Raw genomic sequence first — 23,165 nt, 5'->3', positions numbered from 1 at the left:
AGACTGACCTTCACTTGTACCCCTTTATCAGGTTTTTCAACTTTAGAGTCTTCTGATCACTAAAGACAGCCCTAATGTTTATTAATGAAGGGCCTTGGGTCACTCCAATTCCAAAGCCATCTTGACAGGCGGAGCTGGGTCTAACCAAAATTGTCAGCCTGACATGCGCAATAGCTTAAGCTTTAACGTAGAAGTGACCTGTGCCTCATTATGATATTAAAAATCACGTCCATCATCATATTAAGGTCACCATTTCCTTATACACGTCCTGTGACTGACCCTGTAATCAATCTCCGCATGCTCAATCACTAGCTCTCTAACCTCATCATCTCTAGCCATTGTGCTCATTACCCTAAACCTACCCGTCTTTTAATGCTATAAAGCTGTCAGAGTTACTGCAGTTCAGGAGACAAACTCTTAGACCCTCTGATCTTCTTCGTGCCTAGCAACAAGCTTTTTCTGTCTCTGAAACCCCACTGTCTCAGAAATTGGCCATTTGAGCTCATTGGGCAGAGAACCCAATGTTTTTCTTTTTAAATAATTTTATGGAGATATCTTCTAAAGTTATTGCTTCTCTACTCATTTCTGCTCTTTTTCTATGACTCTTATTATATGCATTTTGGATGCACTCAATTTCTCTCTTTTTTTTAAATTTTAACATTTGTTTCCCCTATCCAAAGGACACAATCAATGGCTCTCAATATCATCACATTCATCATCAGGGTCATTTTTTAGAACATCTGCATCACTCCAGAAAAAGAGACAAGAAAAAGAAATAAAACCCCCTATACATACCATACCCCTTACCCCTCCCTCTCATTGACCACCGGTATTGCAATCTACCCATTTTTTTTTATACCTTATCTCCCCATATCATTTATTTATTTTTTTTGCCCTTATTTTTTTACTCATCTGTCCATACCCTGGATAAAGGGAGCATTAGCCACAAGATTTTCACAATCACACAGTAACATTGTGAAAGCTGTATCATTATTCAATCATTTTCAAGAAACATGGCTACTGGAACACAACTCTACATTTTCAGGCACTTCCCGCCAGCCTCTCCAATATACCTTAACTAAAAAAGTGATATCTATATAATGCATAAGAATAACCTCCAGGATAACCTCTCGGCTCTGTTTGGAATCTCAGCCATTGACATTTTATTTTGTCTCATTTCACTCTTCCCCCTTTTGGTCGAGAAGTTTTTTTCAATCCCTTGATGCTGAGTCTCAGCTCATTCTAGGGTTTTTCTCAATCCCCAGACACTCACTCTCTTTTATGTGTCTCTTATCATTTTTCTCGTACTATAATTTCATTGTTCTTATGGTATACGCTTTGTATGTCAACCTCTATGAAATGGGGACGTCTTACAATTGATGGCATCCCACAGTTCTTCCATCCAGGCCATAGTGGGATGTAGCGTTGTTGCCCGTGTGTGCTTGACCTTGGCTGGTATCATTGAAGACGCAACTGGTCGTTGGGTGCCTTGACGTTTCGGGTAATCATTTAAGGATCATATTTAGAAAGACTATTAATTCCTTGACACTTTCTGGTAAGATAAAGAAAGCATCAGCCCTAAAACCTGCAGAACGGATGGCAGCTGCTTGAGAGAAAATCCTGGAGGCCACATGGTGCACTCTTTTGAGAAATGCTCCGTCAGCAACACTGTTGATGGCCCATGGGACAGCACTGTGCTGGAAAACATGGACACTGACAATTCTGACTCTAGAATGATTCGGAAGAATTGAACTCTGAAGGTAAGGAAGTTTTAGTAATGCTCTAACCAACTGACTTCATCAGTTTATTTCATATAAATTTATGAATGCAGTTGAATGAGATGGGATAGAATGTATATGTGAATCCATCTAAAAGAGCTCTTTTAAGGAGTGCACAATAGAAAGTCCAAGGGATAAGAAATACTTTTGTTATGGTTTTTCCTTAGTGGTACATAAATAATGATGTATCTTTTAATCGACGGCATCCTAAATTTGATGATGTGTGGTCATCTAAATTCTTCTTCTTTAGCTTTGAGTTTTCAGAAAATTTACCATGTCTGTTATGTAAGTTGCTGATTCGGTTTCCCATTATTATCAATTAGTTTTTCACGTCCTTACTTTGTTTTAATTAGAGAAGTTGTAGGTTTACAGAAAAATCAAGAACAAACTGCAGAGTTCCACATACCTCCCCTATTATTAACACTCTGCATCACAAGTTTGTAATGTAGCTTTGTTACAATTGATGAAAGAGGATTTTTATAATCATACTACTAACAATAGTCCATAGTTTACATTAGGGGTCCCTTTTTGTGTTGTACGGCCCTATGGTTTTTCTTTTTAATGTTTATTCTAGTAACATATACCCAACCTAGAATTTCCCCTTTTACTTACTTTTGTTTTGAATCATCAATCATTGGTGTTCCTCTCCAAAAATGACTTTTTGGTTATCTATTCCTTTTTCGTGATTTCCTGCTCTGCCAAGTGAAGGTCACAGGAATTGCGGGGGATCCTGGCTTGTTCTTGACTCCATCATCCGGGCACTTTTACAGGCTTCAGTGGGGTAGAATTTGCCACCCCAAACTGCCCTTCTTTCCGGCTCCCACCCCTGACAGGGCAGGGATATTTGGGGCATTTCCTTGGTGTCCTTCCATTTGCTCCCCAGATGGGATTCCCTCTGCCACAGCAAGTCCTAGCTGGTCGGTCCTCTGCTCACCCTTGTTCATCCCGCATCTTGCAGAAATTCCTCCAAGTTTGTGACAGGTAGGCGAAATCCTTTCTTATTTTCCAATAGTGATATGGATATTTTTCCCTATTAAAATATTACTCTTGTTATTCCAATGGGAATTTGGAAGTGGTTTAGAGTGAAATACATGGGCCCAGGTATGCATCTTACAGTGGATGTCTTTTCTACCTTCTTGAAACCGTGTACTTGGTTTCCCTCCCAGTTTTCTTCTACCTCTCTGGCTGCATCTTCTCAGTCTCCTTTCTAGGACCTCTTCTCTGTCCATCTTTTCAGAGTAGATGTCTTGCAGTGCTCTTTCCTAGACCCTTTTTACCCACACCAGTGGCATCGTTACCTTTAGGGAGTCCCAATCTCCAGCCCAAGCTTCAGATTATCGACCTCCAGCAAAACAAACCCAAGTCCCAAAGTATCCTCACCCTCCACCAAACCACATCTCCCCCTGGGCTCCTCACTGTTGCGTGATACCACCAGCTACCCACTTGCCTCTGCGCCCCACATCCAACCTGTCACAGCCAACCTGTCACATCCCCCTCCTCGATGGCTTGGTCCCCAGAATTCTTGCTGACGCCCTTTACAGTACAAGAAGCAGAGACTGGGTCCACAAACTGTTAGAATATTGTATTCTCCGAATGGCTCTCTGTCCATGCACAAGGGTCATGCCGAGTCCCAGGGCCAAGCTTAAAGCAATAGTGGTTTCCCCCAACCAGACTCTAATACCCCTCTTAACACAATATGGCCATTGGACAAAATGGAAGATAGGACTGGTTAATGTTAAGCTGTTTATTTCCTGCTCTGAGTTAAGACTATTTGCTCTTATAACACTGCCATTTTCCAAATGTAGTCATAACGGTCTCTTTAGTTACAAAATGAAGTACTTACGTCAATATGTCTATATAAATGCATATTTCCTACAGAACCTAGTATTCTACAATGACAATAATTTTTTTCCTTGTATAGTTTCTGTTGCTTTTACTGGAGGTACTATAGTAAAATAGTCTAGAATATTTTCATCTTGTATGATGAAAGGGAGTAACCAGAGGGAATTAAGCTAACTAAGGGAAAGGCTTAGTTAGCAGTGCTTTCCTTATAATAATTTTCTATTTAAAAAAAACAAAAACAGAAACAATTCCATAAAATTAAATTCTCTTATCTCAGAAGGACTTCTCTTCTGGAGTCCTCCGTTTTCTTGCACCTGTTTGGGCTGGCTGCTTTGGGCTTCTCACCTGGCACTGGGGGATTGAACTTGTGTTTTTAAGACAAGGCTCTGGAATGTCACTAGTTGGCATTATTAAAAAAAAAAAAAAAAGCGCCAACCTGTGGGCTGAAACTGAGAAAGAGTTGATTAAGATTTTATTCAATAATAGTGAAAAAGACTCATATTGAAATGTTCTTCTACACATCTTGATTTTGGACTATTCCCCCACTTTCTGTAATAATTCCTAACATTCTATGGATAGGAAGCAAGTATTCTGGGTAGTGGCATATTTAAAAGTTCTTTATTCTATCCTGTCTTGCCATTGGTCGTTGACTCCAGAATTCGGGATTGAGAAATATTTCCCTTGGGAGTTTGAAGGCATTGTCCAGTTTTCTCCCCAGTGCTCAATGGAAGAGATGAAAATTCAGAACCCATTCTGATTCTTGCTTCTTTGTGGGTGAATTCTGGCCCCCTCTGGTAAATTTAGAATCTTCTCTTTATCTCTGTGTATTCTGAAATTTTGTGATGTTGTACACACAAAATTAGGTGAATGGGTCACCCAAAAGGGGAGGCATCTAAGACATTCATATATTGTTTCTTTGATAATTTTATCTCTTTTGTTTCTCCTGTTTTATCTTCTATAGCTCCTATTACTTAGTTGGTGGTTCAGTTCTCCAGTTTTTTTTTCGATGTTACTTGTAGAGGTTTTAAGGAGCTGATAAAAAGAACCCATTCTATTTTGATTTGAAACCAATGCAGAACTAAATCAAAGTAGACAGATAAGTGGATATCAAGATGTGAGTTTTACGGCTCTTAAGCAATAAAGGAGGATTTGGCTTAAATTTGGTGCCTACAGGACTTGTTAATATTTACCCAACAGTTAGGCAAATGATCTCTCTAAGACCCAGGCAGGGCTGGGCAAAGCGATCTCTGCAGGAAGAGAGATCACAAGATATGTTCATTAAACAGAACCCCAAGGGACTGAACCATAAGTGCCACATAAGTCTGCCTTCCTCCCCTGGGGAGGGGGGAGGGGCTGTTGGAGAGAGGCCTGGAGAATTTCCCTAATGGAAGTTCCTTCATTAGGCCAGGGAAAAAGGGATTTCTTCCCAATATAGCTATCTGTTTTCCTGCATCTATTTTTTTCATGTCTTTGTCCTTTTTTTTTTTTTCCTGGAAAATTTCCTAAAATTTTATCTTTCAAAGTTTCTATTTTTTTTTAACAATAAAACTTTTTTTTATTTCCAAGTGACCTTTCCTGTTCTTTGATTATTTTTATCTATCACATCCTGTTCTTGTTTTTATAAATTTCAGTTCTCTCCGAGAATACAAATTTGCTTTTTTTTTTTCTTCCCTTCCCTTAGCTTGATTTCCTCTGGTTACCCCCTGCCCTAGTTGTTTTTCTTGATCGTTGTCCTTTTGCATAGAGACTTCCCCTACATGTCTTGTGATCTTAGCTGTCTGTTCCAGTGAGAAGCGGATGGAAGTTTATCTGAATGTTACCCGTTTGCTGGTCTGGGACCACTCTCCATCCCAATCTGTACCACGCAAGGCTGACTCGTCTGCACTGCCAGTGGGTTCCCTTGCCCTCTGGCAGCTGATAGAATTTGGCCAATAAGGAGCATTAGCAGGAGATGGGAGGGAGGGTGGGGAGTAAATTTAGGGTATTCATTCTTTTAACTCCTTCCTGTGGGGATACCATGGGTTGGAGGTTGCCTCCAACGTGCAGTAGCCCTTTCCACACAAGCTCCAAGTTTGGGCCTGGGAATTGTCGCTACCTTCACCTCTCTACACTTAGGGGTGATAACAGCAGACACCAGAGAAGGTATTCCAACATCTAAAATAGTCACAGGAACAGTCTCTAGAATATACAAAAAATTCTGGCCAATCGACAAGATAGATTCAGGAAACCCAATAGAAAAATGGATAAAGTGGATACAAAAGACAATCCACACAAGGAGAAAGCCAAAGAGTTAACAAAAAGATGAAAAGATTTCCCAACCCACCATTTAACTGGAAGTGCAAGATAAAAGGACAACGAGAAGGCATGAGATTGGCAACACTTGGAAGGGCGAGTAAAGCCAAGTGTTGGCAAGGATGCAGCTAAAAGGGAACACTCATATTCTGCTCGTGGGAATGTCAACTAACATAGTTGTTCCAGAAAAGTCTGGCAGAACTTGGTGAAATTAAGTATAAGAATATTCTATGACCTAGCAACTTTGCTCCTGAGTATTTCTCAGAGAAATTCTCACCTAAGTCCACATGGGATCATGAGGAGAACATTAACCACATGTTCTCCTCATGTAATAAATTACACGAGTGGGTAATAAATTATGCTGGAATCACACTGCTGAACATGGCAACAAGACAGATGCACAAACAACAACATGAGGGAGGAGCTGGTAAAACTTTACTGAATGAAAAAAGCAAGAAACAAATGAGATTTATAAATGTCCATTTATGTACATAAGAATCCAGATAAAGTACACCACCTATTTTATACAGATGCATACATATTTAGGAACCTATATTATTTCAGTTATCTATTAATGCGTAACAATCACCTCAAAACTTAAGTACTTAAAGCAACTATTATTTCTCAAGGTTCTCTGAGTCAGGAATTTGGGCAGAGCTGGGCTGGGTGATTCTCTTAGTGGAAACCACTCACTTGAATGTATTGAGATGGTGGCTGGGCTGGGCTGGAAGCTTCCAGAAGGCTTCTTTCACATGTCTGCACTTTAGCAATCCTCTGTGTGGCCTCTCTCTCTCCCCATGTGTCATCTAGTCACCCAAGGCCTGTTCACAAGTTCTCTCTCTCCCTGGTAGGATAGTCTGGACTTCTTTATAGCATGGTGGCTGGATTCTAAGAGTGAAAGCTAGAGCTTTTAGGTCTCTTGAAGGCTGGTTCTGGGACTGGCAGAATGTTACATCCACCGCTTTCTATTGGCCAAGTCAAGTTTCTTGGTCAGTCCAGAATCAAGGGGAGGAGAATTACTCTACCTCTGATTGGTGGTGTGGCTTGTGTGAGGGGAAGAATGACTGGAGGCCATCTTTGGAGACCATCATATACCTACAGAGAGTAGAGGAATTGGTGAAAATGATGGTGGGGGGGCAGGGAGGAAATAATAAAACAAGAGGAAGTCTTGCTCAGACCTGTGAAGATAACTTGGAATCATGAACTGAGAGTGTGGCTGACCCAACCTCTGTGCCTGAGGTACAAAAGAACCAAACCCCAAACCAACCAAACAGGATTCTATAACCCAAACCAAGAAACCTCCAACAAAGCAATTGCATTATATGGAAGCTTCTGAAACAGTCCAAGAATATGTCAACACTTGGTAAATGAAAGTGATTTCTTTCAAATAAGGAGAAAGAAAAGGATACAGAGGCTGTCGCTGGTGTTCTCTGTCCAATTCCCCTCATCTGAGGGCCAGGATTGTGGTGTTATATGTGACATTTCCTGAACCACGGAATCAGCTCAGCTGATGGAGGCAGCAGTGAGAATTCTCCCATCCCAAGCTGGTAATTGGTGAACCTTGACATGCGGTAGACAACCTGTTTATTAAGCTGTTGTCTGTGTCTTGGGACTAAAACCATATGCTTACCAAGACTGGGGCTTCATGGCAATTATTTCAGTTTCCTCGGATGCTTAAGTGAGTATTATGAACTCGGCTGGGCTTAAACAATAGGAATTTATTAGTTTACGGTTTTGAAGCTAATAGAAAGTCCAAATCAAGGCATCATCAGGCTATGCCTTCTCTCCAAAGACTGTAGTGTTCTGGGGTTGGTTGCTGGTGGTCCTTGGCTCCTCTGTCACATGTCAAAATGCATTATGTCTCCTGGTTTCCCCCTTCTCTTCTGGGTTTCATTGATTTCAGCTTCTCTTCCTGTGGCTTTCTCTCTCCCATGTCTGAATTCTTTCTGCTTATAAAGAACTCCAGTAGCAGGATTAAACCCATCCTCACTGGGCTGGGCCACACACACCAAAACTGAAGTAACCTTATCTAAGGTCCTACTTACAATGGGCTCACACCCACAGGGATGGATTAAGATCAGGTACATGTCTTTCTGGGGTTACATACAGCTTTGAACCACCACAGCAATGCTTTTCAAACTGAGTTGTGACCTCTTAGTGGATTAGGAAGCTCAATTTAGTTGGTCATGAAATAGAATGCAAGTTGTAAGGTAAGCATTATTTCATGAAACTTTTGCATCAATAATACATCTACAGGGGGTGCATGGGTAGTTTGGTGGTAGAATTCTCACCTGCCATGTGGGAAACCCGGTTCGATTCCCAGTCCATGCACTTCCCAAAACAAACAAGCAAACAAACAAATCTAACAAATGGTGCTGCAATAACAGAATACTCATACGGAAAAATAATGAAATGTGACCCCACCATACAGCATACCCAAAAAAAAAAATCTACAAATTCATTCATTCTTTCACGCATTCATTCAATAAATATTTGCCGAGCACCTACTATGATGCATCAAGGGACTGTGAAGAAAGTAAAGCGTACAAGTGTGCACGCATGCGTGCAGGTGCTGGGTTCTGGATCACACTGTAGATACAGCTCTGACTTCGGGTGATGGTCAAAAAAAGTGAAAAAAAAAAAAAAAGAAAGCCACCATTTTGGTGGTTGGGCAGCGATGTCGGGATATGGGAATGGGAGTGGGTGGCTGCTTCCTGTGTGTTCTAGGAGTCACCACGAGAAAGGGACAGGCCTCTGTTCGAATCCCATTTTGACATAGGAGAAGCTTTATAAAGAGAAATGCTGATAGTAGCATGGGCAAAAACTGTATTTTCTTTCCCAAATATTGTCAACGTGAGGGCAGACGGTTAGTTAATCCTGTTTCTTAGCTCCTGGAGCCCAGTCTTCCTCTCGGGACTGGGTAGGTCCCTCTCTTCTTGTATTTCCTCTTTTAAAAAATTATTTTATTGTGGTAACATACATGCAATACAAAAATTCCCGTTTTAACCAGTTCACGTGTAAGTTCAGTGGCATCAATCACATTCACAATACCGTGCAACCGTCAGCACCATCCATTACCAAAACTCTCCATCACTCCAACAGAGGAACGGAGTGACAAAGCGTGGTGCCGCCATACCGTGGAATATCATTTGGCTGTAAGAAGGAATGACGTTCTGTGTGTGGATGCATCTCAAAGACATCGCGTTGAACGAAATAAGCCAGACACGAAAGAACGACGATTGCCTGATCTCACTTAAAGGAAATACCTAGAATAAGCAAAGACACAAGAATGGAAAGTAGAGTACAGGTTACCAGGGGCTGGGGGTGGAGGCAGGGGATGGGGCATGATTGATTAATCTTCCCTCTTTCCCCCATTTTACCTTACCAGTTACTCTATGTCCCCATGCCCCGACCAGAAAAGTCACTCAGGCTCCATTTCTTCCCTGCACATGAGAATAACAGAAGCACCCACCTCATGGGACGCTGTGAGGGTTAGATGAGAAAACATCTGGACGTGTTCTAGAGCAGGAACTTGTATTCTTAAGACTCATCGCAGCACCTGATCCCCAGAATGGGCTTCTCGAAGTCCCAAGGCCTCCTGCTGCCAGGAGAGCTTCTTTTCAGCTCTTTCCTCACCCCGCGGCAGCTTCAGGTCCTTGACGGACTTTTCTGCCCTGGAGAGTGAAGTGAGCAGTGCTGGAGCTGGGAATCCTGGCAGCTGAGCCCCAAGGGAAACCAGAAGCCTGAGACACAGATGCCAAATTGGGCAAGAGCAGAGAAATGGCCCTTCTGATCCTGGCCTGGGATATTTGGGGACACTAACAATTCTGGGAAATACAGCGGCAGGAAGTGAAGTGGGGAGAGGGCAGAGGCAAAGCAGCAAACTGCAGTCCTGGCCCCTCTTAGTCTGGGTTCCTCTTCCCAAATCGTGCACTGAGGAATGAGGTGACTGGCATGTGGGGGTGGGGGTAGGGGGCAGAGCAGGAGATCCACCTTCTCTGGAGATGCTCCCTGCCCCCACTCCCCTTTGCCTGAGTTCCAACTCCATTTCCACTTCTATTTACTGTCCAAAGTCCCAGGGGCAGGAGATGCTGGACACTCAGAACAGAAACACTGAGCACAGGGCTCAGGCAGGGACCAGCCCCCCGCCCCCCTGTCCCTCTAACGACAGGACCTGGGTTCTCCAAGCTTTAGCCCCTCCTTTGCTCTGGGGCTCCCACTGGCTGAGGGATCCAGAAGTGAGACCACCGTGCCTTCCGCAGGTAACCCAGGTTGGGCTGGCAGGTGGGTCTGGAGGTGCTGGTGGTTCAGGAGACCCTGGTTCAAGGACAGTGGGGACCACGTGGGAAGATGTGGGGTTCTTTGGCCCGTGAGAGATGGAGGGAGGGCGAAAGGCCTCTGGCAAGACCCCAAGCCATCTCCTGGGAGGGGAACAGCACCCAGCAGTGATTCAAACCTCACCTCCAACCTCAGCCATCATCGCAGCCTACCCCTAGACTCAACCCCACCAGCAGCCTCCACCCTGGTCTGCCTGTAACTCAGCCCCAGCCCAGCCCCGGCACTGGGCGAAATCTCCACCCAGCACGCCAGGCCCGGCTGCTCCAGCCCTGGGCCCACCATGGAGAAGGACTTTCAAGACATCCAGCAGCTGGACTCTGAGGACAGTGACCATCAGCTCGGCCGAGGCGAGATCCCGGGAGTTCAAGGGCAGAACCTCAGGCGAGATCCATTTTGGAAAGGCAAGTGCCTGTCCCTCAGGACTGGGCTCCTCTGGGTGTCCGGAGGCCCCTGACCTCACCCTCCTCTTCACCCCAGGACCTGGGGAAAGGGTGTGTGCCCAGAGGTGTGGGGAATACAAGAAGGCAAAGATGATGCCCTCCCCTCTTTCTTCCAATATGGGCCCCATGTGCACCGTGTGTGCTGTGTGGTTGGGTGTGCCCTATGCATGTGTGTATGTGTGCAAGGAATGCAGGTGCAGCCAGGAGGGGGGGTGTGTGTCAGGGTGCGGGGAGTTGGGGCAAGTGGGGGAACGGGCACCGAGAGAGAGATTCTGGAAGGTTCGGGCTCCCTCCAGCCCCCTTCCTGGCCCCTGGGACTGAAGGCCCCAGGTGTCAGAGAAGAGGCTTCAAGATGAGCGGGACGGAGCTGTCCTCTGCTGAAAGGAAGGGGACATGGAAGCTGGGGATCGGGGAGGGTGTGAGGGTGTTGGGGTGCTAGGGATGAAGCCAGGCTCAGTGGAGGGGCTGCAGCCTGAAGTTCAGGGATGGGGCAGGTGACCCCCTGGGCTGGGAGAGGCTAACAGGTGAAGATGGGAGCTGGGGAGGGCAGGAGGGGGCAGGAGGGGGCAGGCGGGGGCAGGAGGGGCAGAGGGGTGGGCACGCCCCCGATGGCCTCCCCTTTCCCTGTGTGCCCCCCTCCTTTCCTTCAGACTCCAATTACCGGTGTGTTAGGCTGCTTGAAGTGACCCTGAGGTTCGCCTCCACTGATGCTCTCTCCAGTTTTTCGGATTCTTTTTTCTCTCCATGTTTCATTTTATATAGTTGTTATTACTATGTTAAATTCACTTATCTTTTCTTATGCCTCTTCAATCTTCTATTAATTCCACCAGTGTATTGTGTTCATTGCAAACACGTGGTTTTCATCTCCACAAGTTCACTTGGGGACTTTTTAACACCTTCCATGACTCTACTTAATTTTTGCAACAAATGGGGTGCAGTTACAGTAGCTGTTTTAATGTCTTTGTCTGCTAATCCTAACAACTCTGTCTGGTCTGGATCCGTCCTGATTGATTTATTAATCTCATCTGATGGTTCAGTTCATGTAGCCGCTTGACTGGGTTCTGGTGTCCCCCGGTTTGGCCAAGCGTCACTGGCTTGACTGTGACGTGACTGTGAGGCTATTTCGTGGACTCAGATCATCAGTCATTGAGCGCATCCGTGGCTGATGACATGCAAAGCCTACTAAGGAGAAGGCCTTCGGCTGTGGGAGAAGTCTCATCCAATTAGTTGAAGGCCTTAAAGGGAGAACTGATGATTTCCACAGTCAGAAAGAAGAGTTTTTATATCTACTTGAACCAGCCAGCTTCTCCTGGGAAATTCATCAAAACTGTCATCGTAGTTCCCAATCTGTGACTTGCCCTCCGGAATTAGAATTTGCCAACCCTCATGGTGGCATGAGCCAATTCCTGTAACAAATCTCATAAAATTGGAGAACCTTGACTAATACACTTCATTATAAATGATGTTTTCTCACTTCTTCATCTGCCTGGGATCCTTTGAATGGATGCCAGAGAGTGTGAATTTGACCTTCTTGGGTGCTGGATTTTGTGCATTCCTTTAAATATTTGTGGGCTTTTTGGAGGGGGGAGGGACATAGTTAAGTTACTTGGAATAAGTTTGATCCGTTTGCCTATTGCTTTTGTATTAGGTGGGTGTGGAGCTCTGTCAGTCTATGGCTAATCAATCCCCAGTCCTGAGGCAAGACCTGCTTAGGTGCTTCTCCCCAAGATCCTGTAGATCATGAGTTTTTCCAGGCTGGTCGGTGGGAATGAATGGGTAGTGTTCCTGACCCCACAGGTGTGCCAGGCACTACTCCCTAATCCTTCCCGGTTGTTTTTTTCCTGGTCATGGATAGTTATCCTACATGCTCGGGTGCTGCTCAGTGCTCAGCTGACTGCTCGAGGGGGGCCCTCTGAAGATCTCTGGGATCCCTGCAGCTCTCCATGCAGCTCTCTCATCTCCAGTCTCCTGTCCTGTGAGCTCTCGCTACCCTGGTCTCCCCTGCTCTTGTTCTCTCAGCTCTGTCTCCTCAACTCAAGGTGTCTGCTGGGGTCTGCCTACCCCGGGACCTGGGAACTCCTTTCAGAGCATGAGCTGGGGCTACAGTAGGACTCACCTTCGTTTCATGTCTCTCAGGAACCACCACTGCTTGACGTGCCTTCCCTGCAAATTCTTCTTTTTTCATATACAATTGCTTCTCACTATCCATGGTAGTTCTGTTCTTCCATAAAGTCCCCTCCAGCACTGAATTAGCCACCACCTTATCTTTGCCCTTAGGGAAAACACAGGGTGAAGTTTCTGGAGAAACCTGAAGTTAAGCAACATTTCCTTAACCCAGCAATAAGAGAACCTGGTTTTCTGTGTGTTTCTCTTTAAAGATGCCTATTATCTTTTGCTTCTTCCTTAAATTTGCATACAAAGATCCTCAAGAAGTTTCTTTGTTTCACCAGCCTTTTAGAAACTGCCCCCCACCAAGCCCCACCTGGAAACTTTATCACGGACCCCAACATTGAAACCAACAAGAAATCACTGACATCCCCACTTCAGCTGGGACCTCGGCCCGAAACTGAGTGTTGGTGACTCAATTATTTTCTGGGCGTCTCAGAGTTTTTGCTGTTCTGTGCATGTCGGTGAATGACCGCATGCGACAGGGAAAGCACCGTGGATGCAGAATCCACAAATAATGAGGATGGACTGTGTTTTGATTTGGTTTTTTCGGGTGGGAGGTAAATCTGGTCCCTGTTTCTCCATCTTGTACTTTCGAACTTCTGGGAAGCAAGCAGCACTTTCCATGTTCTAATTCACTGACTCCTCGGAATTAACCCAATCAGGTGACCTGTCAGGCCCATTTCACACCTAGAAAACTGAGGCACCGAGGAGGTGACTGGTCCTTCCGTGAGCTCAGAGCTAGGTTGCGGAAGCAGCTGGAATACTCCTGCAGCCAGGCTGGTTTTAGGGTAGAAGGGCAAATACTGATTTGGGGGCCGATCTGGAGTTGGGGGTCTAGGGGTCAGGTTGGGCAGCAGGCCGAGGGCCCGCTGAGTGGACAGTGCTGGAGAGAGCAGCGGGGGGAGGGGGGAGCCACCGCCGAGCCCCACCTGCCTGATGGGGAGAAGCCGGAGCAGCAGGAGAACCAGGGCGGCGGGAACCGGCCGCGAAGGGGAGGCTGTGCCCATCGGGGTGAGCGGGCAGTGACGGGGTCAGAGGCAGGGCTCTGTGGGTCAAGATGGGGTCCCGAGTGTGGCTGAGGTGGAGGTGGTGACACATAATGGGCCACTGGTGTGACTAGGACAAGAATTCTGGTGGCCACTCGTAGGGACAGTGTCCAACGTAAGGTGGTGGCAGGAGATGAACGGGGGAGAAAGATTCTGGTCTTCTGCTAAGAATGTGGTGGGGGTAGGGGGTGTCCGAGGGTGAATAGTCATCAGGAGACCCGGAGATCCGCAGGGTCAGGGTCTGAGGGGGAGAAGAGGCAGCACTCGGCCTGCAAGTGGAGAAGCAGGAGCTCAGGGCTGGGAAAGCAGCTGCTGGGGGGCCCGCTAGGCGTGGGGAAGATGTGGGTATGCGGACACGGGAGTGTGGGGGTGAGTGTGCATGTGTGTGAGTCAGGGTATGACTGTGTGCTTTCGTATGGGTTTGAGCATGGGAGAAAGTGTGCAGGAGAGAAAGGATGTGTGTGCGTGTGTGCGTGAGCAAGACTGGGAGTGTGTGTTAATGAGTGTGTGCATGTGTGTTTGTGAGTGTATGGAAAATGTGTCTGGTGGGGCGGTTTCTGGGGGGTGACTGAGGTTAAGGGGAGCAAGATGACAACGGAACCAGGGTTTCTGGGGGAGCAAGGGCAGAGGGAACTGGAGAGAGGAGGCTTTCAGTGGTGGGAGATAAGGAGAGAGGGCAGCCCTTGGGGAGTTGTCGGTGGTAGAATGTCCCGGACTTGAGGATCCCAGTGGCATTTGAGGGGTGGAGGGGGATAGGACAGCTCTAGTTTTGGACTTATCTGAGATGCCCAGGACTCTCGGGACCCAAGTCTGAGCTGAGTGGCAGGAGCCTCAGAAGAGCTGAGACCAAGAGAGCCAGAGCTGCTCTGGAGCCCGCAGGCTGAGCAGGAGGGGAAACCATTCATGGCCTCCTTTCTCAGGATTGTCCTCAGTCAGGACCAGGTCTGTCTCCCTGTGTCCCCTGGGACTCCATGTCCCCCAGCTCCAAGATCGGGGCTTTGCACACGGTGATGTGACTATCATGTGTCTGTGTGCATGTGTGTGATATGCATCTGTGTTGGTGTGTGTGCATGCTTGCATGTCTTCACGTGGGTACAAGAGTACACATGTGTGTCTGTGCAAGGTCCAAAAAGCTGGGATGGCGGAAGACCACTGAATCCTCCAACAGCCTCCCAGGCTTGTCTCCTCCAACCCACCCAGCTCATGCTTCCACAGACTCCTGTTCCCCTCGCTTCCACCAAGCTCTGCTCTCTGGCTCTTCCGTCCCCTGTTCCCCCTCCTGACATCTTCTCCCCTGCAGGGTCACCTCCTCCCCCGTCCCTCCTGCAGCGCCTCTGCTCCAGGTTCCGCCTCAGTGTGCTCGCCCTGGGTCTCAATGTCCTGTTGCTGGTGGCCGTCTGTGTGATTGGGTCCCAAAGTGAGCATCGCAGGGATGGGGGCGGTGATGGGGCGGCAATGGGACGATCAGTGGGGGCCGTCTTGGGGACATGGTTCCCTGCAACTTGTCCTGTCCCCACGGTTTCCTGACAAGGCACACAGCTGCAAGTGGAGCTGCAGACCCTGAAAGAAACTTTCAACAACTTCTCCTCCAGCACTCTGATGGAGGTCCGGGCTCTAATTTCCCATGGTGAGGAGGTGGCGGGGTGGGGTAGGGGGTGGGGTGGACAGGGCTGGGTGGTTGAGGCACTTGTCTGTCAGCACAGGTTTACTGGTCTCCCTGCTGGGTGCTCCAGGCTGGGTCTGGACAGCCATCTTCAGGATGCTGTGGGGGTGCAGACTGGGGCAAATAACCCAGCCTGGGAAGCTGGGCAAGGCTGCCAGATGCACACAGACCTGAGGGGTTCTTGAAGGATGAATAGGAGTTAAGCAGGTGAAGAGGATGCAGGTAGAGTGAAGAGAATCTGGGATTGCCAGAAGGTGAGGACAGCTACTGCACATTTTGTGAACTGGGAACAATTCTGGGGTGGCACAAGTTAATAACTGGTGGGACGAGTGGTAAGAGAGGGGTCTGAGAGGTGGATGAAGCTGTGCAGGTAAACCATGTGGATAAGCCATATGGTAACTGAGGCTTTATTTGGAGAAAATGGGGATGCATTGAAAGGACTTAGGCAGGGGAGTGACCTGCTCAGGTTCGTGCCTCAGAAAGCTGCGCTAGCGGAGTAGGCAGAGTAGGCGAATGGAAGGAGTCAGGAAAGCCAGGTGGCGGGCTGGCCTGGCCTGGAGCCCCAGGGCAGTGAGGATAGAGAGGTGTTAAGGAATCAGAACCAAGGGGAGATGATAACCTAGCTTCTTTCTCTTTCAGGAATTAGCTCCAATGATAAGGTGACATCTCTGGGAGCCAAGCTGGAGAAACAGCAGCAGGACCTGAAAGGAGGTGAGACACCCCCCAGGGAGAGTGTGTGTGTGTGTGTGTGTACATGTTGTGAATGTGTGCATGTGTGTGTTGTGTGTATGTGTGTGTGTGTCGGGCTGGGTAGGCAGGGGATCCCATACTGTCTCTGCTCACACCCCTGTCCATACACCTGTCCCCTTAGATCACACCACCTTGCTCCTCCATCTGAAGCATTTCCCGGGGGATCTGCGCATCCTGGCTTGTCAGATGGCGTTCATCCAGAGCAACAGTAGGGAGGGGCGGGGAATGCAGGGGGCAGGGGTGTCGCCAGCCCTGTTGAGCCTGTCCCCTCCAGCCAGATCTCTTCACCCTCTGCCCCCACCCCTGCAGGAACAGAATGCTGCCCCATTAGCTGGTTGGAATATGGAGGCAGCTGCTACTGGTTCTCTCACACTGGAAAGACCTGGGTTGAGGCTGAGAAGTACTGCCAGCTGGAGAATGCTCACCTGGTTGTCATCAACTCCAGAGAGGAGCAGGTGAGCACGTCTCCTTCCCAGAGGCAGGAGGAAACCTTTGGGAGTGCAGGCTCTGTGAGTCTGCATCAGGCTTGCTTTTATTTATTCATTTTCAACCTAAAGAAGAGTCGAGAAGCAGAAGCCTTGTAGAGCTCTGGGACGTTCACGGTGGAGTAGACACTGATTCTGAGAGGTGGGAAGTTGTAGCCAGGAGCTTGGGAAATGGGATGGGCACCAGAGGAGCTGGTGGTGGGGAGAAGGTCAGATTGCAGAACATGAGTCAGGGTAAATGGAAAGGGCAGGGCTTGGGTGGAGAACCAAGTGGAGGCACCGAGGTCTTTGTGACGCTAGCCTTGATGTGGCGCTCATTCGGGTGAAAGGAACTGGGTGAGCCAGGACTCCAGGGACGTACCTGCCATGGGCTACTGGGTCTCCCCCAAGCCCTCATCTCTCTACTGGGTCTCCCCCAAGCCCTCATCTCTCCCCCTGAGGTCGGCACCAGAACACCAAAATTCACCGGGAAGAGCCCATCCATGGGAATAGATAAGACGTTATCTAAAAGTAAAGGGGACTTCAGCGAAATCACCTACAAAAGGCACAAAATGTGCAAAACATGGCACTAAATACACCGTATAAAGGACACTTGTTTACAGTAGGAGAGTTGAAACCTGAAGGCAGCACTTGGCTTCTTTGATCTCAGCTGGGAACAAACGTGTGCATCGGGCGCCTCAAATTTTTTGCCCCTTTGTGCATGTCCATGATTGACCGTGAAAGTGCTGCACATATCCACTTCGCGGTGGCAAATACATTTTAGCGAGTAGGTGAATTTGCAAATTTGCAACGCGTGAATAATGAGAGTCATCTGTATTAATTAAGTGTGTCAGGCTGTGTAAGTGCTTTATGTGGTACAGTGATTACGAGCCAATAAGGCTGAAATTGCCAGTATTCAATGAATTTTGACCTATGATAATGTCAGTTTCAGGCAGGTCAGCCCTCCTACCTCCTCCCGCCCCCTATTAGGGAAATGCAAATCAAACCCATAATGAGATGCCATTTCACATCCACTAGAATGGCTACTATTGGAAACATGGAGAATTGTGAGTGCTGGTGAGGATGTAGAGAAATAGGAACACTCACTCACTGTTGGTGGTTGTTTGGGTTTGCTAAAGCTTCAAAGCTGCCAGAATGCAATATACCAGAAATGGATTGGCTTTTACAATGGGGATTTATTAACTTACAAGTATATAGTTCTGAGGCCTAAGAAAATGCCCCAATGAAGGGACTGAAGACAGGCTGCTGCATTGGAATTCCTCTGTCACGTGGGAAGGCACATGGCAACGTCTGCTGGTCCTTTTCTCCTGGTTTCCTTGCTTTCAGTTTCTGGTTCCAGTGGCTTCCTCTCTGAGCTTCTGTGGGTTCTGTCTTAGCATATCCGTGGCTTTTCTCTCTCTTCTCTCTCATCTTTTTTCCTGTCCTTTTATCCTCTTACAAAGACTCCAGATTAAAGGATTAAGACCCATTTTAAATGGGACAGATCTCATGTCAATGAAATAACCTAACCAAAAGGTCTCGCCTACAATAGGTCTGCACCCACAGGAATGGATTAAAAAAAAAGAACATGGTATTTTCTGGGGTATGGAACAGCTTCAAACCAGCATAGTGGGAAAATAAAATGTTGTATCCACTGTGGGAAAGAGTTTGGTGGTTCCTCAGAAAGTTGAGTGTAGAATTACCGTATGACCCGGCAATCCCACTTCCAGGTATATACTCAAGAGAATTGAATGCAGGGACTTGAACAGATATCTGCACACCGACCTTCATAGGGGAGCTATTCACAATTGCCAAAAAATGGAAGTAACCCAAGTTATGATCAACCGATCAATGAATAAACAAAATGTGGTATATTCATGCAATGAAATATCATTCAGCCATAAAAAGGAACAAAGTCCTGATACATGCAACAACATGGATGGCCTTTGAAGACATGATGTTGAGTGAAATAAGCCAGACACAAAAAGACAAATATTGTATGATCTCACTGATAGGAAATAATTAGAATCAGCAAATTCATAGACTTAGAAACTAGAATTTAGGTTATCAGGGGTTGGAGTGGGGGTCGGCAGTGGGGAGTTAATGCTTAAATTGTGCAGCATTTCTATTTGGGATGATGGAGAAGTTTTAGTGATGGACGGTGGTGATGGGGGCATATTTTTAATGTAGTTAACCCCACTGAATGATTACTTGAATGTGGTTAAAAGTGGGAATTTTAGGGTGCACGGGTGGGTCAGTGATAGAATGCTCACCTTTCATGTGGGAGACCCGGGTTCAATTCCTGCCATACATCCACCTCCCTGCCAAAAAAAAAAAAAAGATGGAAATTTTGGGTTGTGTAGGACTATACAATACAAACAGTGACCCTAATGTCAACTACAGACTATAGTTAATAGTATAATTATGATAACATTGTTTTCTCGGATGCAACAATGGTATCACACTAATGCAAAATGTTAACAGTAGGGAAACCTGTTATGGAAACAGGTTTGGATGTGGAAAATCTGTATTTTCTGCATGGTTTTTCTGTAAACCTAGTTCTCCAGGAAAAATTAAATTACAAGAAATTAAATACGGGGGTGGGTGGGGGTGGGGTATCTCAGAGACCACTCAGAGACATCTTCTGTCTGGGGCATCCTCCTATCTGCAGCACAGACTGTCAGACCCCATGTGCGCAGGTCTTAATGGGGGCCTGGGTAGTGGGTCCAAGCTGGGCAGCTCCAGCGCCTGGCAAACCTCAGTAAATGGCAGTCACAGTGGGTGGTCGGCTGGGGGCCATGTTCACCAGCTCAGGTACTGGGGCTGCCTTGTATAACGGGAATTATTATGGTCTCTGATTTAGAGGACTTTAGGAAGATTAAATGAGGTAACCCTTGCAAAGCACTTGGCTGAAGGTCTAAGCCCACAGTCCCTGTCCACTGAACAATAGTTTGGTGACAAGAGAAAAGGCAGCTTTTCCTGTTGGCAGCTGCTGTTTCCAAGGGTGGGGGTGGGGGTGGGGACAGGTCAGGCTGGTGCAGGCTGAGGGGACCCCAGCTCCATGCCTGCATGCAAGGAAGACAAGGGCACAAGGGACTCGAAACTTGCTCTCCCCCGCCTGTGTTTCCAGAAATTCATTCTACAACGTACCAACCCCTTTCAAACCTGGATGGGACTCACTGACAGCGACGGCTCCTGGAAATGGGTGGATGGCACAGACTATGGGCATGGCTACAGGTAAGCGATTAGTGTAACCTGGGGACAGCCACCTAGACTTTTGTCCCGCTCCACGCCCTCAGGGACCAAGGTCCCCACCCACTCCTCCCCAGCCCACCCCATCCCACCCCCACTCACAGCCTCGGAAAGCTGCGGCCCCTGCTCCCCGGCTCCCCGCAAGGCTGCGCTTTCGCGGGTGGGGAGGGGTTGCGGGCGGGTCTGGGCTGGGTGGGCTGCAGCGTGGGGGTCGGGGCTTGAGCGCTGTCCTGCCGTCTTAGGAACTGGGGTGCCTCTCACCCAGATGACTGGCGGGGGCACGAGCTGGGCGGAAGGGAAGACTGTGCCAAGCTGCACCCGGATGGCCGCTGGAACGTCGACATGTGTCAGGAGGTGCACCGCTGGGCGTGCGAGATGCGGCGCGACCTGAGCGGCTAGCGCGGGGCCCCAGCGGCTCCCCCGGAATTTACCAACAAAAGAAGAAGAGTTGGGTCGGGGGAATGCGGAGGGGTGGAGGAAAGACAGAAAAGGGGGGTACTTCAGAGTCCCTGACCCTGGAAAGACGGAGCCCCACCTTCTTCCACACTGCATTGTAATTACTATAGTTCTCAGCCGCCTCAGTGGGGTAAGGAAAGAAGAAACAAATTCTTGAAACTCTTTGCCCGGCCTGGTTATTTGGAACCGGGAAATATAGAGTCTAAACAAGGCGCAGGGGGTGCGGGGTGCTGGAGGGTCCGCCCCAGCCCCCGGAGGTCACCCCCGGTTGAGGTGACAGACATCACCGGGCACCACTCAGCCTGGGAACTGTGGTCAGGGCTGGCCAAGGTGCCCTTGGCCATGCCAGTGAAAACTGTGAAGGGAGGGTGGGTTGGCAAGATGCCTTGACCCTGTTTTCAGCGTGACTGCCTCTTCTGGACCCAAAAGGGAGGTCGGCTTGTCTCTAGCATAGGGTGGATTGTCTCCAACGATCTCCAAATGGGGTAAACTTCACCTTCCAAGATCATTCTAAAACTGAGCTCGAAAGGATCTTTAAGCAATTAGATTTTTTAAATTACAAAAGTTATATATGCTATTAGTAAAAAAAAATTTTTTTGAATAGTGCGTGTGTGTACACACACAAGTGAATACAATCCTTCCTGTAACCCCCCCCACACACACACATACACAAACACACTTCTCCCCAGAGTTAGCTATTTCATGGGTGTCCTGTCTCAGCCTTTCCTGGGTGTATGCATAGATATGCAATACTATATCTCATTGTGTAACTGTTTTTTTCAATGTAACAGTGTAAACTGAAAAGTTTAACTTTACCTAACTGAATTTAGCAGCTGGGGAGAATTCCAAGCTATGGATGTACCGTGCATCCATTTATTCACTTTCTACGGTGGACAAGCAGTTGCTGTTCTTGTTTGTTTTTCCATAGAATGTTTCGAGCAATTTTTGCGCGTAAGCTTGTGCTGAGTCAACATTTTCCAATTTTCAGTTTGCAAAATTGTCTAGGACTTCTCCTTCAAAATGTACATGATTGGCATTATTTTAAAGGAGATTGAAAATAATAATACATGCAATTTAAAGCCTTGCAGGGCTAGAAACAGTCTTCTGTCTCACTCCCTTTAGTCACTCCTGCCTCTGGGAGAAACCACTTTCAGTTTTTTGGCTGTTTCTCCCATTTTGACATCCATGGTTTGAAATAATATGTGTCAACTGATATCTCTTTATCATTATACCCATTATTTTAGTTACTTCCTATCATGTAAATGAGATTTTTTAAATCTTCCAGTTTAATCTACAACAATTTTTATTTAAATCCTAGAATTTTTATTAATGACTGGGTAAATAATAGTACTGCTGAGCTAACTAATATAATCTGATTAATTTCCTTTCTTGCGCAAGCTTTTTTCTTCTGAAGTTAATTGCTACTTTTAAATTTTTGCTGCATATTCTTTGAACCTATTGCTAAATCTTCCTTAACTGAAAAAAAGCTGATGATATAATTTTCCACACATGCAAACTGTTTATACAATCTTTCTTTCAGTTGCACTTTTTTCCTAGAGCCAAAGGACTGAATCCAAGTTTTATGAGACTTGTGCATATTCATTTTGGGGGAGTCCTCTTCAGGAAAAAAAAATACAAAAAATTATGGATACAAAATTAGGTATAAAAAGTTGACATTTATTTAAATTAGAAAAAAATCACAAATTTCAAAACCTGGCAGCAACCATAAACATTGCAAAATCCAGAAAAATGATAAAATATTATTCCCAACACACTAAAATAATCCCCTCCCCCTTTTCTTTGCAGAATACTCTTTACTTCTTCATTTGACAAAGATTTTTGTAAAGTTAATTCACGTAGAGAGGTGAGAAAGATAATTCAATTTTTCCTAAAGCATGTTTCTCCTCTATTACTGGTGTCAGGTGTTACAGGTCCAGTTAATGTCCCACCTTTGTGTTACCTGCCAGGTGAGTCTGCACCATGGGTGGCAGGAGAACCCCTGGAAGCCATTCCTGTGCTGGGATTGATTAGCAATAAGGATACACGGATGTGACTGCGAATATACATGTTCTGCTCAATTCAACCCAGATGTATTTCCAGCTAACCTTTTGGTTGGATTAAAAAATGCCATCTGACCTAAAGGGAAGTGAGAAGGAGAGGAAGTTGGAATGGAAAGACACAATTAAGAGGCAATTTTAACTGACCATGGTTAAAACTACTTTGTTTTCATACTTTACAAACACTTATGATTAAGTGAGGATATTGCTTGGACTCTTCCAGGGCTTGTAAGGGGACTTTGCCCGGGAGGGACCTTCCAGATCAAGCATTATTAGCTTCATGGTAAATCCACTTCTGAACCTTCCCACCCTTTCCTCCTGTCCTGCCCCTGGGCCTCTGTTCTCAGCTCCGACCAGGAAAGGTAGACTTCTACAGAGCTGTTATCTTGGAACGTCTCACTCATTCTGGAGATTCTTCAGACCTTTCTCTTTCTCCTGGGTTGAAACCTTTGCCCCCTGGTTCCATGTCTTCTCCTTTCTTGGTTTATTCCCTTGTTTGTTGAAGCAGCTACTTTAGAAGCTTCCTTAGAACGTGTGTCTAAGAGGGACATTTTTTGGTAGATTGGTTGATAATTTGTAGGACTATAGAATTATGGGTTGAAAACAATTTCCCATCAG

The 23,165-nt window shown here is 46.7% G+C and overlaps 1 protein-coding gene across 6 annotated transcripts; it reads left to right on the top strand.

The window, feature by feature from the left end:
• The first annotated feature begins 1,402 nt into the window (after positions 1 to 1,402).
• On the top strand, positions 1,403 to 21,673 carry ASGR2 (asialoglycoprotein receptor 2). 6 transcript variants are annotated; one of them, XM_077165705.1, is made up of 11 exons: positions 1,403 to 1,760; positions 2,662 to 2,759; positions 9,015 to 10,174; positions 10,495 to 10,651; positions 15,206 to 15,322; positions 15,437 to 15,532; positions 16,208 to 16,279; positions 16,440 to 16,526; positions 16,628 to 16,773; positions 19,913 to 20,019; positions 20,300 to 20,386. In XM_077165705.1, exons 3-11 carry the CDS (start codon positions 9,917 to 9,919, stop codon positions 20,301 to 20,303), a joined length of 1,044 nt encoding a protein of 347 aa, XP_077021820.1. In that variant the 5' UTR covers positions 1,403 to 1,760; positions 2,662 to 2,759; positions 9,015 to 9,916; the 3' UTR covers positions 20,304 to 20,386. The 6 variants fall into 6 exon arrangements, with proteins under 6 accessions (XP_077021820.1, XP_077021819.1, XP_077021824.1 ...); XM_077165704.1 differs by having other exon boundaries at positions 1,409 to 1,760; positions 20,277 to 21,673; XM_077165709.1 differs by having other exon boundaries at positions 1,409 to 1,760; positions 10,455 to 10,651; positions 20,277 to 21,672.
• Positions 21,674 to 23,165: the final 1,492 nt, after the last annotated feature.

The sequence above is a fragment of the Tamandua tetradactyla genome, chromosome 6, assembly GCF_023851605.1.
Source record: "Tamandua tetradactyla isolate mTamTet1 chromosome 6, mTamTet1.pri, whole genome shotgun sequence".
Taxonomy (NCBI): Eukaryota; Metazoa; Chordata; class Mammalia; order Pilosa; family Myrmecophagidae; genus Tamandua; species Tamandua tetradactyla.
The sequence above is the reverse complement of the archived record's forward strand: the minus strand, read 5'-3'. Positions and strand labels throughout refer to the sequence as shown.

Coding starts and splice junctions, on each gene's coding strand:
- ASGR2 (XM_077165704.1), top strand. CDS start 9,917: ATGCTCCCTGCCCCCACTCCCCTTTGCCTGAGTTCCAACTCCATTTCC. Junction 10,175..10,494: donor GACCACCGTGCCTTCCGCAG/GTAACCCAGGTT, acceptor ATCTCCACCCAG/CACGCCAGGCCCGGCTGCTC. Junction 20,020..20,276: donor GACTATGGGCATGGCTACAG/GTAAGCGATTAG, acceptor CTGCCGTCTTAG/GAACTGGGGTGCCTCTCACC.